The 16,845-nt window shown below is 43.0% G+C and overlaps 1 protein-coding gene across 5 annotated transcripts in view; it reads left to right on the top strand.

Moving 5' to 3' along the window:
* The window catches only part of LOC311499305 (unconventional myosin-VI-like), a 114,623-nt gene that overhangs the window by 62,731 nt on the left and 35,047 nt on the right, over positions 1-16,845 (top strand). For 4 of the 5 annotated variants that reach the window (XM_084560244.1, XM_084560243.1, XM_084560242.1 and 1 more), the window contains exons 16-23: positions 1,654-1,781; positions 2,972-3,067; positions 3,435-3,605; positions 9,693-9,731; positions 9,961-10,054; positions 14,245-14,375; positions 14,467-14,544; positions 15,538-15,667. In XM_084560244.1, coding sequence (XP_084416370.1) covers positions 1,654-1,781; positions 2,972-3,067; positions 3,435-3,605; positions 9,693-9,731; positions 9,961-10,054; positions 14,245-14,375; positions 14,467-14,544; positions 15,538-15,667 — 867 coding nt within the window. Of the gene's footprint in view, positions 1-1,653; positions 1,782-2,971; positions 3,068-3,434; positions 3,606-9,692; positions 9,732-9,960; positions 10,055-14,244; positions 14,545-15,537; positions 15,668-16,845 lie in introns of those variants that run through there. The other variant, XM_084560245.1, reaches the window with a different exon arrangement.

The raw sequence follows: 16,845 nt of genomic DNA, 5'->3' as shown, positions 1-16,845 counted from the left end.
CATCAACTAGAAGATCAGCATTAGCTTTGTTCATTGCTCCAGTGGTTTGTTTTGAACGCCAACTGCATACATTAGAATAGATTGTTCTAAATTAAAAAAAAAATAAAAATCTGGAGTCTGGATAAAGTTTAACCCTTTAAATGTTCCTTAACAATATATACAAACGTACACAAGTGACCGGCTGGGTCTGCTTCCTTCACACTTGGAATCGAATGAGACCTTTGCAAAAATATGTAGCATGTCTTGGTGACAGGTTTTCCTGGGGAGTTACATGAGTGAACAACATGGAGGAAATCTCAGTATTCTTCTGGATTGTATAATGTGCACAATGGTAGAATGTGATTATACGAAGGCCAAATAAAATGTCCAAATGTTGAATTGTGTGTACATTGCCTCCTGAGCTTAAATAGGTTTAAATTGATTAAGTGAAGGTGATGTGATCCAGTCTCCTGGTCCTGGTTAACCACTTGTGCAGCCTACTATCCTTAACTTTACAAATTCCCGTTCAGACTGTATCTAACAAAGTCCTGCAGCTCCAATCTCTCTTCAGAGGAGGCGGTGATGACTGTAGTGTTAACGAGCGGCAGCATGCTGTTCATTATTGGCCTTAACGCCCTGCTGGCAGCTCGCCCTCAGTTCGCCCTCAGCTTTGCCAGAGCTTCCCCTCCACAGTTTGACCCCCGAGCCTCTGTTTCGCCCACGGACACAGTGATGGAGCAGCGAGCACGTGGCCTCCTGTCCCGACTGACAGGGAGGGAGATGGATGTCGGGTAATTAGAGGTGAAGCAGGTTAATTGTGGTTTTTGCTGATGGGCCGATCCGAATGGCGTCGATATTAGATGCTTCAACTACAGCAGAGTCAGCTGGAGGCGAAGCATCAGATTAATAAATATGTTTTTTTTATTTGGATTCCTGCTGCGTGAAAATGATGCTAGCGATGCTATGCTACGACACCACAGAGTAGAGGAGGACATGATCAGACGTCATCAGTTCATTCACTGAGGACGAATGCTGACTGTGTTTGAGACTCAGACGATGGGGGATGAATGGATGAACAGGGAGATGAATGCATGGAGAGTTAGATGAATGGATGGTGGAAGGATAGAGAGGTAGATGAATGGATGTAGAAGTAGATGAATGGATGGATAAGGAGATAGATGAACTGGTGTAGATGGTGGAGACGCCAGACATTTTTCTTTAAATTCACATCCATCACATCTCAAACATCTTAAACGTCCGTAATGTTTTTTTTATTTCATTAAATGTTGCTGCTGATCATCTGAAGGTCGTCTCTGAACTACCAGAGGTTTTCTTCTCCCACGTTTCCTGGAGATAAATCACACGTTTGCAGACGCTGGACTTTCAAACGACCTTAACTGACGTCATACTAATAAAATAAAGCCGTTACTAAACTGTAATAAAATAAAAGTAATGTTATAATAATAATTTTAATTAGGTGAATTCACACTTCCATCACCTTCCACGTGGGATCAGGTCAAGGACAAACTGTTATGATCTCTGCACCTCTTTAAGTTTTTAATCTCCTGCCTCCGTCCTCAGCCCCGTGGCCTCGGCCGATCCGCTCCAGCTTCACTTAGACAGGCGACCATCTTGTTTTTTTTCTTCTCACGCTTCTTCTGCTTTTCTCTGCAGACCTGGTGGAGGCGAAGCTGGTCGGCATCCTGGACATCCTGGACGAAGAGAACCGTCTACCTCAACCCAGCGACCAGCACTTTACCGACACTGTGCACAGCAAACACAAGGACCACTTCCGTCTGACTGTAAGTCAACGAGGAGGAAAAACTGGAAATCTTTTCAACTCCAACTCCCATAATACCCTTTACAGTAGATTACAGTGAATGCACAAGGGTTTAAACATTTAATTTACTTCTCCAAATAATTCCAGTTTGGATTTTAGCCATATGGAGGAAATATCAGTATTCTTACAGATTCTATAATGTGCACAATAGTAGAATTCTGATGATATTCCCTTTCAAGAGGTAAAAACACAATGTGGCACACTTTGGGTATTCAGCTGAATGAAAATTTGGAAAACTTTTCAACTCCAACTCGCTAAATACTGTACCTTTTAAAGAAGTTTAAAGTGAACACACAAGGTTTTAAGAATTTAATTTACTTGATAAAACCTCTAAATAATTAAAGTTTATTTGTAGAGAGGAGCCGGTGAGGATATGTATACCTTCATATGAAACCTTTAACTCTGGATTTTTGCCTCTCAGGCTGCACATTAGTCACTTTGAATGTATCCTGTATGGGAAAAAAATGGTTCAACTTCCTCTGAATTAATTCAATCTATCAACCAAAGCCTGGTATATTGAGAACTTTTTGACATTTGTAAAGAACCTTTCACAGATTAACACAATCTGAAGTCGTTAATAAGACGCGAAAATAACACAAGTTCAATTTAAAAACAAGGAAAAGGACAAAACAAAGACTCAAAAATATCAAACCATCATCACATTATCGTCTTGGTTGAAATCCTCCTGGAACAAAAAGCCGCATCCAAAATATATTTCTTTGACTGTGATAATTCTTCATATCTGAGACGTTTCAACTAAATATTTAGATTTTTTGCTTAAAACTCATTTAGCTCCATCAGACCACTCTATTGATTGACAAATTTCTGCTTGAATCCTCCTGCCTTACTTTAAACCTCTGTGTTGTGTCACTGTTTTCACTGATTGCAGTGTCTTTATTTCAGAATGACAGATTTCCTCTTACGTTGATGCCAGTTCAGAGTTTCAGTGACGTGGCGTGGCTGACAGTTAAATTACCGACACCAAATCCTAATCTTCATTTCCAGCAGCGAGTGATTGACAGGGCTGGGAATTAGCCTGCCACTGTAAATGGAAAATAGGCAGGAACTCTGCTGAGTCTGAGTGTTTTATTGCGTGTGTGCGCCCACTCATGTCCACGCATGTGATCAGCTGTGTTTGTGTGCCCCCCCCAGATACCCAGGAAGTCTAAGCTGACCGTCCACCGGAACGTGAGGGACGATGAAGGATTTATTATCAGGCACTTTGCAGGAGCCGTGTGCTACGAGACGGTGCGTTTCTTTGAAATTAATGTCACACAAAATTATTTATTTCTTTTTCTTTGATCGCCGGGCTGCAGAAAACTCTCTCGACCGGAGCTTTTAACATGAAAGCAAGTGACCATTCAGATTAGATGAGATTCTGGGAAACCGAGCTAGCGCAGAGAGAGTGAGGAGATTTTCAATGAATTATAAAATCATAGAAGCACTTCTGAGCCGACGTGGCAGGAAAAAAAAAATTAAGATCTGAGAAAAAATAATATGGCTTAAACTGAAGTGTGCTCCACGTTGAGATTGGAACAGAGTCAAGAGAAAAGCAGTGAAGAGCGTCTCGGGGTCCGGACGCCGTGTTTCTAAATTCTGTTTGAAAATGTTTCAGACCAAGTTTGTGGAGAAGAACAACGACGCTCTGCACATGTCTCTGGAGAGTCTGGTCAGCGAGTCCAAGGACCGCTTCGTCCGCGAGTTGTTTGAAAACTCCAACAACAGCAAGGACGTCAAGCAGAAGGCCGGAAAGCTCAGCTTCATCAGCGTCGGCAACAAGTTTAAGGTGAGGAGCGAAGTTTTCAATGTTCCATTATTGTATCCTCAAGTTAGCTTCACTTGGATGATTTGTTAGGGACTATCTATCCACATGATTCCCCATTAACTACTATATACACCACATGGTGACTTGCCTGACAGAATCTGACCTTCATTTAATTTCCTACATGGTCCTTTGCTTCCATCTTGTTTTCAAAGGAAGATTTGTACTGATATGTAGCATGCCTTGGTGACTGGTTTGAGTTACATGAGTGAAATATCAGTACTTCTATGGATTGTATAATGTGCACAATGGTAGAATGTGATGATGTCCAGGCTAAATGAAATGTCCAAAGACTGAATTGTATGTACATTGCCTCCTGTAGTGGAATCAGTAGTATTTTGTAGCCAGATTCCCTTTCCAGAGGTAAAAACCCAACATGGAACACTTTGGGTTCTTTGGTTCTCCAAATGTCCAAATGGAGAGTGGGCCTGGTTCTATTGTTACTAGAACCTTTGTGGTATTTCTCTAAACTCTTGGTCCAGTTTTAGTCAAGGGGTTGCTGAATGAGTTCAGAATGATATCATTGCTGTCAGGGTGTTTTCTACTATCTAATCTAGAAGACATTTTAGTTTATCACTAATTAATCAGGCACAATGTTACTGACACTGAAGTCTGATCTATCCATAGAGACCAGGGTCATAGAGACCAGGGTCATAGAGACCAGGGTCATAGAGACTAGGGTCCATAGAGACCAGGGTCCATGGAGACCAGGGTCCATAGAGACCAGGGTCCATGGAGACCAGGGTCCATGGAGACTAGGGTCAGGAACATGGATCTGATGTTTCTGGAGGTAGTCCTCATTTATCCAGTCTTTTCAGGAGAGCTTCAGCTTCATGAAACCAAACGTATACGGACTCTAAAGCCTTGGGTTAAGGAAATACTCTGGAAATCAACTCAAATTAGATTTAAAATCTGTCTTCCAGGGCGTTTCAGATATTTGCTGGGAGCAGAAAGGATGCTGCTCTAAAGAGATGCGGGTGCCTGCTAATTACCAGTCCAGACTGACACTGATGAAGACTTTCAGTCTGTCAAAATATTAGCTGCTCCTCCTCATTAGACGACTTGAATTAATGATGTGCACCAGACTTCATCCCTTCAGATTCTGACTCATTGTCCACTCCACATAGACATAGATCCTCTTTCTAAATGCCACCGTAACTTTAGCTCATTTCATATGAATCTTGTAACTTCCACTGTTGCTGTATCAGAGGGTAAAGTCCGATGGAAGCCACTCGGTCTGAGAGACCAGACCTGCTCACACTCAGTATGCGTCTCAGGTTATTTCTGCAGGGTTTTTGTACTATACTAAGATATTCTTGTTCTTGTTAACCCTTACCACAACACACTTACCAAAGTTCCACCTCGTGGTCTGAAGGAAGCTGTTAGGGCTCTCTTCTGTATCTTCCTTTAAGTGCAAGGAGTCATAAAGTCAGACCTCATGTCAGTTTTTGTTAAAAATAAAGCACCAGATACAACTTCTGGAAAGTCAACTTGGTGGGAACACAAAGACACGATCGCCGAGCACTCTCCTCGCTCAGTCAGAGGTGAAGTTTCACAGCGTTCCAGAGTACATTTTAAAACCCAGAAAGAGCTGCAGTCATAGACGGTTTTTATTCCTCTGCACCGTGACTCATCCAGCTCAGCCTCTCACCTTCATTTACGCTCTAATGTGTCACCTAACCGACGGCAAGGTGAGCCAAAAGGCACGGCGCTCGGGACCTCGCAATCATGTGTTCTAATAAAAACTAAATGAATATATATAATAATAAAAATAAAATAAAATAAAATAAAAATCGCATAACCTGAGGGGACGCCAGGTTCCATAGACCTGGAGAGCAGCCTGGCGTACAGTAAAAGCAGAGAGCTGCTGTTTGATGGAATTCACAGGAACACTGCCGCCTTTGATGTACAGATATTTCATCCTTTCATGCGCGCCGAGACGTGATTTATATGCATCGTACGTCTCTGAGCTTGTACAGACACCGTCCTTCCCTGCAGAGTTAGATCCTCTACGCGGTTTGTGGATGACAACGCGTCAAAGGAAGAAAGAACCAACCTGAAACTGAAAACACAGTCGAATCAACAGCTCTCTTAGTTCTTTGAAGCTAACGCTGAACACCAGAACCTTCAAGAACATCAGCCTCAACCAGTTTTTCAGGGAGTACTGCAGGCTCCACTCCTTTTTGTGCTGCAAATAGCCCAGATTGTTCTCATAGACTCTCGTATGAGGGACAGTTTCTCTTCACTACAATGCAATGTGGATGAGTTCAGGGAGTTGCTGCGAAAACCTAGCCTAGAGTATCCAGATCGGTTTTGCTCGGTTGACCTTTGCTGGAGCTTAATCACGTCCAAACAGAGAGACTACACACCTACTTATTGCCGCAAAACCAAAAAGTGAAATTTATTCTGGATCTGCTGCAGCTAAGTCAGTTCAGATAACTGATCAGATACCAAATTTTTTAATATTTAGTCCAATCCGTGTTCATCACATGCATGGTTTCTACCTGATGCAGACTAGACGGAGTTCTTTTCGCCCGGACCGCCGTTCTCTAACTGCACAGTGATTAAGGTACAAAAGGTTCAGAGGAGGATCCAGGAAGGCAGACGGGAACAGAGCTCCGGGCACGGGGAAAAAATGAGCAGTGATAAATCGGAGTCAGTGGAGGTGACGGAGACGCTGCATCCTTGATGCCGCTATAGAGGGAAATAGCGAGCCGTGGGGGGGGCTGTAGGTTTTTCATTATAAGCAGACGCCGCAGCTTTGTCCCGATTCAGTGAACGAACACATCGTAACACGGGCGCCCTGTTCCAAAGGCCCAGCCAGACATGACGGATAATTCAATCTGCTTACGCCCTGAATCTGAACACCTGAACGCGCTGAGTGCCTCAGATCCACTGCTGTTGCTTTGTCAAATGTCTGTGATCAGGTGAATTGCTGAAAAGACCTCGAGTCCATGTAAATAACGTTTAAAAATCCTTTTCCATTTCAACTTTAACCGAGATCTGAAGCCAGCCACCCGGCCAGGCGCAGCCTTTCATCACTGCATGTGGACAGATAAAGGGACGTTGTGTAAGTTACTCTGATCCGTCCTGATATAGAAAAATGGATGAAGACAAAGCCAAGTCTATCTTTCCTTTATTACAAGATGTAGAAGATAAGGTTCACTCCACGAAGCAGCTACAACAAAACAATGGAAACCCTCTGAGGTTGGATCATACTTTGATTTAGAACCAGATACCTGCAGAACATCTCAATCAGCCTCATTTGTTCTTTAGAAACTGTTTGCAAGCGAATACACTTGAAGATTAAAACATTAAGCTATAGCACCTTAGCGTGACCATTATGAGCATGTTAGCATGCTAATATTTAGCCCAGTGCACACAGCAAGAGACTAGTAACGATGTGTTGACCAGAGACCATGAATGTTGATGACCTTCAGGGAGTTGTAGCAATGATGGGAGGAAAAAGTGGACGTTACCAGGTAGAACTAATCTCACATGATCAAGAGGACGACCAGTGGGAGCCGCTGATACAGTTGACTGAAGAGTTCTCCAAACGTTTACCGACCAGCACTTTGGTTCCCACCAATCCATGTTCTATCAAGACACCTTAGAGAAGCCAGATCCTGAAAACCTCCAGAGCGAACACTAAGACGAAGTAGTTCCAAAGAAACTGTTGGGAGTCTCAGGCTTTTTAACCTCTTGTCAGGACATTAAGATGCATTCAGATCCTTTGGAGATGTCTGTTTTAGGGATCTCAAGTGACTGATAAGGTGTCATAAAACACCTCCTCTGTCCTCTGGTGTTCCAGTTTGACGTAGAAGGCTTATTCGTCTTTGTTCTATCACTGGATTAAACACCGTGTTAAAAGGTTTGATGAAGGGATTTGGACCGAATAAGTTGATTCAGTTAAGTGAAGTCAAACTCAAGCGTTCCTACTGACAGTTTAAACATCAATGAGTAAATGTGGGCGAACACATCAGTTTGAAGCTCAGTGTGGCGTCTCCGGCCGTCTCCATCTTGGCAGTGCCTGACTCCAAGTAACTCCCAGCTAATTCAAAGATGGTCAAAGAGAGATAGAGGTCAGACAGCTAGCAGCCTTAGTTATAGGTTTTAACTTTAGAGACCAATTTTTTCATATCAGTACTCAATGACTCGTTTTAAGAGTCAGACTCAAGTGGCCATTAGAAGAATTGCCCTATTTGTGCAGTTACAAAATTCTTAAAAACAGCAGTGGCCTTGATTTAAAATGAATATATTTAGCATTTTGCTGGTTTATTCAGAAGGGGTTGCTATCACTGAACTCGCCTTAGATGGCTACTTGAACATATAACCAGCTAATAAACTTCTAAAAGGTTTGACTTTTGTCCTAAGATGATCTAACTAACTCCACTTGAGAGCATGAATGCCAGTGGTCTTCATGTTGAAGCTTTCTAGACTTTCCCAGTTTGTGTGCACCAAATGGCTCAAATTCTCTTGTAATAAAAGAAGTGTTTTTGGGCATATGGACAAGTGTGCATCACCTTGCAAAATAAAATGTGGACACTACAACAAAATCTCATCTCAGTCCAGAGCTGTTCCGTTGCAGCCATGTTGACCTTATCGACTACTCAACTGGAACGTGTTTGGATCGTCCAACAATAACTGAGAATGATTGCATGTTTTTGAGCCAGACCGCTGCAATTTGCTCACATATTGCCGTGGTAATCAGCCAAGGACATATTTGTGAAGTTAGGAGGTGTCTTCATGTGGACGAACAAAGACGTACTGTAGCTGTAATCCTTTCCCATTTGGCTTCACTGTACGCTCGCCTGTCTTCCGTTACAGACCCCCGCTAGAATGCGTTTATTAATATTTACATTCACAGATGCTCTTCACGCCTGCAGCCACTTAAAAGATTAAGCTACCATGAGCCTGAATAATGCATCACTGACAGGACAAGCAGCCATTAACGAGGCGTTGTCCAAAGGTCAGGAGTGCAGGGAGCGTTGGAGTCTGCTCTTGTTGGGATAGTGATGATTCCTTAATAATGAAAGAAGAAAACCTGAACAAGCTTTTTTTTTTGTTGTTGGGGGGTTTTGTTTAGTTTGTAGTCACCCAACTGGTTAAAACAATCACTGAGAGTTCAAAAACTTCAGTGCTGGGTATACCTGCAGTTCAGCCACTGAACAAATGTGTTAATTACGCAGATTTTTAAAAGTTCTTATCAGCAGCTCAGCCCTGGTGTTCCTCCACGCGACGTGTATAGAATGAATCGGTCTTGACCCTGCACACCAAGAGGATTCAGACCGAACCGAAAGGCTTTTCTTTGTGAAACCTTACCGGGGACAAAAGCTCTTTTCTCGTTCACCTCAGCAGCATCTTCAGCTGCAAACCGCCAGGATCAACGCTCTCTGAGTAATTGCTCCCACGTGTTTGCAGACACAAACACAAAGCCCCCGTTGACGTGGCGGCAGAGCGTGGACGTGCTTTAGTGGCCCGGCCGCCGACTGCCACCGGAGTTATGTATCGTTACAGATCAGGAGATTATGTTCTGCTGCAGCTGAACGACAACCGTAGAGAAATCCTTTCAAAGTAAAAGTGAACAATAAAAGCTCATCTGTTTGTCATTTTTATTCATAATCTACAAACAAGAAATAGTGAAAAACAACTTACTGCATTTAGGTCTGTTGAGAGTTATTGTAGGACATAAGAAGACTGTTCCTTCCTCATGTAGCAGGAGAAATTTAAACTGCGGATGTTAGGAGAAAAGCTTTCATCAGGATAAACTTTAGGTTCTCTTCAGGTTATTGCGTTTGCAGTTTATTTGAAAATGTGCACATCATTTGAATGGATGTAGAAGTTAATATATGTAACTGAAGTCGTTCTTTTAGTGTTGTATTACTGTGTATTTTCTCATGATGCTCAGCGGTATTTTTTAATCCCATATAGGATTTAGGGATTTCTCTTCGGCGCCAGAATAAATGAGATCCTTCGGTTGTGCGTGCTCACGTTCGCTCCACTCTGATCCTCGTTTGTTTTGTTTGTTAATGATTCCTTTTCTTTCTGCAGACCCAGCTGAATATTCTCCTGGAGAAGCTCCGGAGCACGGTCAGTGTTTGTTCCTCCCTCCTCCACTGTGACGATGATTTCATGTTAGCTGTTAGCTTCCTCGAGAGAGACAAACACATAGAGCTCCTGTTTCCCCTGAGACGCACAGTGCATCATGTCCACAGTCAGATATGATGAATGTCATGAATGTCTGATGCAGGTTTGTGCGTCCTGCTGTCGGCGTAATGACTTCTCTTTCTCCGGCTCATTTTCTTTCTCCGTCCTCCAGGGCTCCAGTTTCATCCGCTGCATTAAGCCCAACCTGAAGATGGTTAGCCACCAGTTTGAAGGAGCTCAGATTCTCTCCCAGCTCCAGTGCTCAGGTCAGTGTGTTTTCCGCAAACTCTGCTTCATTTAACACGAGAGCGAAGGTTCATGTTTGACCTGAGTCTGACAGCGTGGCTGCAGCTGAAATGACTCACGCCTGTCTTCATTTAGATATATCTGTTGCTCGGTTAACTCAACATAGTTGAGTCTCGCTGAGGTGTTTGGTGCTAATGGTGATACTAATGACGACACTAATGGAGATGCTAAGGACTATGCTAATGGTTAGCATGGCAGCAGTCCTTTCCAGCCGTTTGTTTCTGCACATATAGACCTCTAAAACTAAACTTTACTGTTACATTTAATTGACACTCAACACCAAGGATGCTAATTAAAAAAAAAACATCTGTCCTTATTACTGTTGAATAGTATAATTTGATAATAGTCCAAAATAGGTTCTACACTCATAGATATCATGTGAAAATATGTTTAAAACCTCATTTGGGGAAGTTCTGTTTATTATTTAAACTCAATTTGAAGACAGGTTTTCTTCCCTCTGAGTAATCGCTTTTATAATCGTCGTATATTGCAGTTAGACAGAAGGACACACTCTCGGTGCTCGTTGTTCCACGGGTAAAAAAGTGTAAATAAGTGTAGACCAACAGCAAATATCAAGACACGTCTTTAAGAAACAGAAATAACACCCAGGGAGACGGGAGACGAGAACCTTGATACTCGTTGTGTTTCTGAAATGCACCTGCAGGAAAAAATATAACCGCAATGATTCAGAGAAGAAAGAAAAACATCTCTGCATTATTAAAAACTTGAGAAAACATCCCCAACGTGAGATTCACTCACTTGGTCCTGGAGCTTTCGTCCGACACACACACCGTCTACATCCACGTTATAAACTAGAAGTCTAACAGAACTGCTGGAGAATACAAATGTACCCGAGAATCTCTTCATTTGATGCTGAATAATTCCCTCAAACATGGGCTGACCTGTAAAGCTTGTGAACCCGTGCAGCAGCATTCAGCATGGGTAGACGTCCTGCAGAGTGAAGCTACCGTCAGTAACGTTCCAGTTCGTCCACGTCGTCCGTGACTGGAGCCTTTAAGCCCGAGACGCTTCTCAGGAAAACACAAAGCCTCGAGCTTCACGGCTCACACAAACACAAATATGAAACCTGTCTTTCTCTGCCGATGCATGAGGCAATGATTGCTGCAGAAGGAGACAATGCGGCCGCATCTTTTTTTCCATCTCTTCGCTGTCCTCATACTTTAAAGTAGGAGACAGGAGCCCAGTGCATCATGGGAAGTCCCTCCAATAGCCTAGGCCCATAGCAGCCTCCTGACAGTGCTCTCAGAGTCTCCTGGATCCACCTCGCTCGTTATCCAAGCCGCTATCATGGTGGATGTGGTGCTAGGAACCAAAATGGTGGACGGTGTTTCCTACAGATAAACATTTGGGGAACTCCGTGTCAATCCGCCATGGGACGTCACCTCAAAGTTGAACCTTGTTCAACTTGGTAGCCACCAACCTCCCTGATCTCTCCATTTGTTTTCGGTGTAGAACCAGGTCCTGGAGGCTTCGTGACTCTGATTCTGTTTTCTTAAACTTTTCTTTTCCCTTAAATCACAACTCCTGTGAGAGTGTCTGTCCTCCCTCCGCTCAGATCCAGAGGAACAGAAATGATGAGCTCGGGTTTAATATCCTCAGAGATTCAGATTCTGCTTCCATGCACACAAACTCGGGATGTTCAGATACCGCAGCAAGCCGAGCTCTTTATCAGTTTTATTGGACCGGGAATCGAAGCGGTGATAGTTTGGAGCAGATATGGGAGAGAGCTCTGTGAACCAACAAGACGGCCAGGGCCAAGGATGGGATGTAGAGCAACAGCGGATAACAAAAAGAAAAAAAAAAAAAAACTATTCCACAGAGGTTTGAAAACAAGATTCAGTCTGAACTTGAGACGGGACTGGATCCTCTGACCTGAGCAAAAACTACTGAGAGGTTTAGAGGATTTCAATAAATCAGAGACAAGTTAGAAGCAATGTTTGTGATTCATTTTAAAGCCAGTAGAGGGAAAACCAATGCTGGGACAAAACGTTCAGGAAGTTTTAAAACACGGATCGTTTTTTAATCCCTCCTCTCCAAACAGGCCCCAGGGTTAAATCCTAAACTTTCATCTTAATGTAACCATGAAGGCAGAGCTCTCAATTATAGATGATATCATCTATTTGTGTTTTACCTTTTACTTTGGCAACAGTTACAACTGGAAGCCTGATTTGATGTGTCTTCAGCAAAATAAAGTGCTTTTCAAACTTAGTGATGTCTGGTGCTGCTGTTTCAGGAGATTCACAAAATAAAACCAAGAGACAAACAGCTGCTTTTTCTGCATTAACAATATTGTACGTACGGTTGACGTCGATTTACCCAAAGAATAACACCCTCATGCTCTCGCCAATGAAGGCTGATAGAGGGAGATCCTCTGGAGATGTGGAAATGATCTGCTCTATCTGCTCCACGGTTGATTTCTTATCCGTTTAGTAAATATCTCATAGCGATATTCAATCCATGTTCACTCCACTGCTGCTCAATAATCTCTCGCCAAGCGTCTTAATAATTCCTAGTTCCATTCCCTCAAAGCTCTCCCGTCTCATTACGTGCCCTAGGTAACGTCTCAGTTATCGTTGTGCTTTTACCGAGGCGTCCATACTTCCATCGCTTTTGTTCTTTTTTTGGCATCAACTTGGACATGTCAAAGTTGGTGATTATGGTGATTCTTCTCCAGCTTTAACGTGGCATAAGTGCTGCTGATTTCTCTGCGGGTCTTATGCCAGTTCACAAGGTTTTTGGCATGACTCTACCTCGTTAGTGTTTGGCCGTTACACCGAGGAAGATATGTGCTCCATCTCGTATCGCTGTCGCATGTCGATGCTTTTTAAAATGGACGGCTTTACGTCCTAACACGTCGACGCACATTAAGTTGCAATTTGGACGCCTCAGCTGTGCCTTCGTTTTGATGGATTCCACATTCAGCTGCTGTGCTTTAAGAGTCAGTACAATGTGACTTTAATGGTTCCGTGAGTGTGCATCACGTCGCGGGGATTGGAGAAATGACGCAAAGTCGGCCAGTGGAGGTCACGAGCTGTGAAGCAGCCACAGACTCTGCTGCGAGGATGAATGGAGGCCAATTAGCAGCATCTGTCTGTCGTGGAAGTGGTTTGAAAATGAGCCCTCTGATGTGAGGATTCAAAGCGAAATGAGGTGACTAACAATGCTTCAAAGATGGCAAATCATCTGTTTGCCGGCGCTCTGAATCAACAGATTAATGTAACGTGTCAGGGGGAATAGTCATGACAACATCAACACAAGACGACACAGACCAAAAAAAAAAAGAGAAAAGAAGGAAGTGGCTGAGCTACCAACGGCTGACAAATGGTGCTAATTGACATGCAGCTGATTAGGAGTCAGCGTTCAGCAGCGTTTTGATTTACGTCTTTAAGAGTCAATGGATTTGCAGTTTTTGGGATCAACGTAAGTTCCCCTCCGATGACGATGAGCGTTGATCGCCACCAGTGGATCAGACTTTGTAGTGAAGTATCGAGTGGATGTATTGGCACAGAATCTGTTCATGTTTGCCAGATGATCAGTATTAACAGCTTCCACACGACAAATCCAGCAGAATGTTGAATATAATCAAATACCAGTTAGTAGTTCATTTAATGTGGTGTTTTTTCGTAACGTATCTCAAAGATTTTAAGGTTTGTGAGGTTTTAAACTCACAAAAACATTTATCCTAGTGTATTTTATTAAAAAAGGGGTTGCCTTTGTTACTAAATTGAATATTTCAGTTGCAGTTGAAATGACAAACAACTGATATTGTTTTATTGCGCTTTTGCACAATTCTGTGCCAACTATGCACCACATGGTGACTTGCCTGATAGAATCTGAACCCTGTGTTGCTCAGTTTCATCCAGTGTCTTTTGCTAATCGTTGAACTACAGGCAACAAACACAATGCAGCCATCTTATACTGAGCTAGACCTTGTTTTGGAACTATTTAAAGACTTTGTTGATCCTTTTTTCCTGTTGCACCATTGTGAGGTTGACAAATTTTTTTGGTCTGGAGTGAAATGGCTTAACAATCCACAACAAAACTTCAAGGATTTTTCATCATGCAACGGGCGACTCAGTGAAGTCCAGTAGACTTTTCCTGAACTCGTCTCTGGTCCCTCTTCCTCCAGGCATGGTGTCGGTGCTGGACTTGATGCAGGGCGGCTTCCCCTCCAGAGCTCCCTTCCACGAACTCTACAACATGTACCAGAAGTACATGCCTCCCAAACTCACCCGCCTCGACCCCCGCCTCTTCTGCAAGGTCAGTCCTCTGAGCCTCGGCTCTTTTCACCATTCTAACACGTCTGTTTTTCCATGTTTTAACGTCAGTCTGTGTGTTTTTGTGTCTGCAGGCTCTCTTCAAAGCCCTGGGACTCAATGAGAACGACTACAAGTTTGGTTTGACCAGAGTGTTTTTCCGACCTGGGAAGGTGAGACTTTTTGAAAAGCTGCTCTATTTCCCCCGTCGCACAGACTAATGTAGGTATTGTTTCCCTTAAAAACAAAAACAACAACAATTGATTCAAAGTGCATTAGTCATTTTTGGCTGCTGAGGTGAGATGAGATTTTCAGGAGAACCGGAGCCAACAGATGAGGGTTTTCATTTCACCTGCCAGATGAATAATTCAACACATTTGGGTTCGACATATAGTTTCCAAGGACGACTTTATGAGAGTGCACGAATTTGTTAGAGAGGAGCTCGGTACGCTACCCAGGACAAACTGCAACTTCGACCCTGTGGATTTAGCCCCAAGGAATAAATACACAATATAAAGTCCTGTGTCGGCTGAACTCAGGTGCCTTCATTACTCTTCAGCATCTGATGCCAGCAGTGCTCTCCAATGTAGACATCACATGGTACCATTTTCTCCTGCAAAAAGAGTTTCCAGTTTTAAGAGAACAACTGCTGTAGTTCATACAATAATGAGACACGGATGTTGTTGATGTAAGTCCTGAAAGTAGACAAAGAGAACCCAGAATATTGAAATATTATGCCTGTGCATTTGTTTATTTGGGAAAATGAGCCGATATTACATATCTGTGAGACGGTAAAGTATGTGACCTCCTTGTGCAGCAATAACAGCAACTAAACATTTTCGGTAACTGCTGAACAGTCGTCTACAGCGGCTTGGAGGAATATACCAGTTTTACCATACTTGTCTTTACAGATGTAGATGTAGGTTCATATTAAGGAAAAGCCATAAAAGACCTTTTTATTCTAGCAGTTACGAGGAAGTAGGACACTTATTGGGGACTATTTCCAGTGGTGGATTAATCCATCCTTTGACGCGCCAGTGAGTAGTTGTGGCAGCAGGATGAAGTCCCAAATGATCTACATGTTAATCAGGAAACACGTTGTCCCCTCGTACTTAATAAAATAAATCTGAATTAGCTCTGACCACCTTTCACTCCCCTCCGTCCAGTTCGCTGAGTTCGACCAGATCATGAAGTCGGACCCCGACCACCTGGCAGAGCTGGTGAAGAAGGTCAACAAGTGGCTGATCCACAGCCGCTGGAAGAAGGTCCAGTGGTGCGCTCTGTCCGTCATCAAATGTAAGCAGCGTCTGACCAAAACAACTCACAGAATATATGCATCACAAACACAAAAAACACCTGTTCTTCCTAGCCTCCCAGCTAACAGTAGCTCTTCCTATCCTCCCAACTAATAGTAGTTTTCATAGCCTCCCAGCTAACAGTAGCTCTACCTATCCTCCCAACTAATAGTAGTTTTCATAGCCTCCCAGCTAATTGTAGCTCCTCCTAGCTTCCTAGCCTCCCAGCTAACAGTGGCTCTTCCTAGCTTCATAGCCTCCCAGCTAACAGTGGCTCTTCCTAGCTTCATAGCCTCTCAGCTAATAGTAGCTCCTCCTAGCTTCCTAGCCTCCCAGCTAACAGTAGCTCCTCCTAGCTTCCTAACCTCCTAGCTAACAGTAGCTCCTCCTAGCTTCCTAGCATCCTAGCTAACAGTAGCTCTTCCTGTTTCCCCTTTTAAATAAATAAAAGCTGTATTTTCCTTCAATGAACCAGGAAATAGCTCACATCTGTAGTCTAAAATTACATCTGAATATTGTCCCAGAGTCATGTCCTTGCTCCGTTTAAACCAACAGAAAAGATATAAAATCACTGATGGAAACTACTTCATCATCATCATCATCATCATCATCATCATCATCATTAACCACTGGTTTCTCCTTTAGTTCTCATTCTGTTTTCTTTTTTCTTCATATATTAAAGGACCAAAGATAAATTTGTTGAGCATTTGTTTGATTTTGCTTTTTAAATATCAAACTTGAAACAGTGGTTTATATTTTTCTCGTGGAGTCTCTCAGGTTTCATTCCAGTCTTTTTCTTCCTCTCTATTGATCGTCTGAACGAGTTCTAGTGGCCGAAGCCAAGCAGGATCGAGCGTTGCCAGAGCACATCAGCGTTTCCATTAAACATAAATGTGTTTATCCAGCCCACGAGGTGGATGATCTTACCCGGCGTCCTCCCTCATTAATTCACCGTCCTCTTATTGATGCTGTAGAAGGTCCATATTCTGAGGACATAACCAGATGAAATGAATCTGGCAGCGAGTGGAGACGTCATCGATCCCCGTCTCTATTTATCTTTCACACTTCATCTCTCTTTCTCTTTTTCATTTTCTAATTTTCTAGTCTTGGAGGAGAGAGGAATTAAATCATAACTAAGAGACAATGTGAAGTGACTGAGTTAATAAGTCAGAGATGGAC

This window comes from Chelon labrosus, assembly GCF_963514085.1.
Source record: "Chelon labrosus genome assembly, chromosome: 14".
NCBI classification, from domain to species: domain Eukaryota; kingdom Metazoa; phylum Chordata; class Actinopteri; order Mugiliformes; family Mugilidae; genus Chelon; species Chelon labrosus.
The sequence above is the reverse complement of the archived record's forward strand: the minus strand, read 5'-3'. Positions and strand labels throughout refer to the sequence as shown.